Source organism: Mus caroli, chromosome 2 (assembly GCF_900094665.2).
Source record: "Mus caroli chromosome 2, CAROLI_EIJ_v1.1, whole genome shotgun sequence".
In the NCBI taxonomy this organism is placed as follows: domain Eukaryota; kingdom Metazoa; phylum Chordata; class Mammalia; order Rodentia; family Muridae; genus Mus; species Mus caroli.
The window spans coordinates 115,094,193-115,096,004 of NC_034571.1; the positions used below are offsets into that span (position 1 = coordinate 115,094,193).

At 46.1% G+C, this 1,812-nt stretch overlaps 1 protein-coding gene across 1 annotated transcript in view; it reads left to right on the top strand.

Moving 5' to 3' along the window:
* The window catches only part of Sord (sorbitol dehydrogenase), a 31,653-nt gene that overhangs the window by 13,804 nt on the left and 16,037 nt on the right, over positions 1 to 1,812 (top strand). The window contains exon 3 of the mRNA XM_021180392.2: positions 1,009 to 1,173. Coding sequence (XP_021036051.1) covers positions 1,009 to 1,173 — 165 coding nt within the window. The remainder of the gene's footprint in view (positions 1 to 1,008; positions 1,174 to 1,812) is intronic.

Consider the following 1,812-nt stretch of genomic DNA (forward strand, 5'->3'; position numbering starts at 1 on the left):
ACTTTGTAGACCAGGCTGGCCTCGAACTCAGAAATCCGCCTGCCTCTGCCTCCCGAGTGCTGGGATTAAAGGCATGCGCCACCACGCCCGGCTAAGTGGCACCTTTTTAGAAATCAAGGACCACGAGGAACTTAACCTGGCGGGTCATCCTGCAGTGCCAACCACTGGTTATCTCCAGCTAAACAGTTGTTCTTTTACATGGTTGACACAGTGCTTCCTCCTCATGGTATCTTCTTGTACAGCAGGAGTGGTCAGGGTTCTCCAAACAACAGAACAAGTAAGATATGTATGTATGTGTATGTGCATATATACAGGGGTCGGGAGAGGGGAGAACAGTTTATTTTATGTTAAGTAACTGAGCCTGTGACTGGACGATCTGGAAAGCTCTGGGCTTGCAGGACAGGGCAGCAGTCTCTGGCAAGTTTTCTGTGTTGGAGTCTTAGGAAAGTTTCTCCTAAGGGCTTCATGTGATTGGATGAGGCCTGCCTATATGGAGGATAGTCTGGTCCACTCAAAGTCTGCTGATTTAAATGCTAATTGTACCATAAGACCCTTCACAAGAACCCTACCTTGCTTCTCCTTTGGTCTTCTCCCAAGGGACTTACTTGATTGAATGAGGCCTGCCTACTTATTTTATGGAGGATAATCTGGTCCACTCACAGTCTTGATTTAAATGCTAATTATACCATTAGACCCTTCACAAGAACCCTGCCTGTGAGCAAACTACGCATGGATGTTTGACCAAACAGCTGGGTACCCCTGCCCAGCCAAGTCAATGTGCACGGACCATCACACTCAGTTCCTTTGCTATGTTCAAGCTGTTCTGTGTCTTCCTAGGCTTAATTAGGCTTTCTGTTTAGCTCGGTTTCCTTTGGAATCTCAATTCTGTGGCTGATTCTGAGAACCCAGCTCTCTTTCCTGTCTAGAGGAAAATTCCTGGTGCTTCTGAGAGCAATGGAAGGTTCGCCTTTCCCTCACGTGTTTCCTTTGTCTCCATTGTCTCCTTAGATGTGTTACTAAAGATGCACTCGGTGGGGATCTGCGGCTCAGATGTTCACTACTGGGAGCATGGACGAATTGGGGATTTTGTTGTGAAAAAGCCAATGGTGCTTGGGCACGAGGCTGCTGGAACAGTCACAAAAGTAGGAGAGTTGGTGAAACATCTGAAACCAGGTCAGTAAATAAATGTGTGAGTGCTTGCACTGAGAGTACAGGGGTGTACAAGCTAGTGCTGGGTCCCCACATGTAGGAATCTTACCTTCTGCCTCAGAGAGGGGACAGAAGCAGTCACAGTGTGTGCTGGGAAATACAGGGGTGATCAACATGTCCTGTCTAGACTCCTGTCTCCTATGAAAGAGATAGAGAATATGAAATAAACCAGAAAAGGGGGATGAGGAAGTATTTCTGTCATAAGCTACAAACTGCTTCCAGATACTGAAAATCAAGACCTTTTTGATTTTACTTTTAACTATTCATTTACTTTTGAGATAGTGCTTCACTCTGTAGCCCAGTCTGGCCCAGAACTTACCTTGTAACCTGCTACGCTCTCCGGTCGAGTCAACTGGACAGGCCGAAAGGCTTAAAAGTCACTCATGAGGCAAAAGGGCTTCAAGGAAGCTCTCCTCCTGCAGTCTAGCGTTCCCTACCCATACAGTAATTTTTCATTCCCGAGTTCCATTCCTGAGTTAGTCTAGTGTATGGATCCACGTGCTCTCTTTCAATATTTTCCTATCATAAGTGCCTTTTAAGATTGAATTCTGACATAGCTAAACCAGTGTTCCAACAGTCCTAGTTCGTCCTTAGCAAGACCTT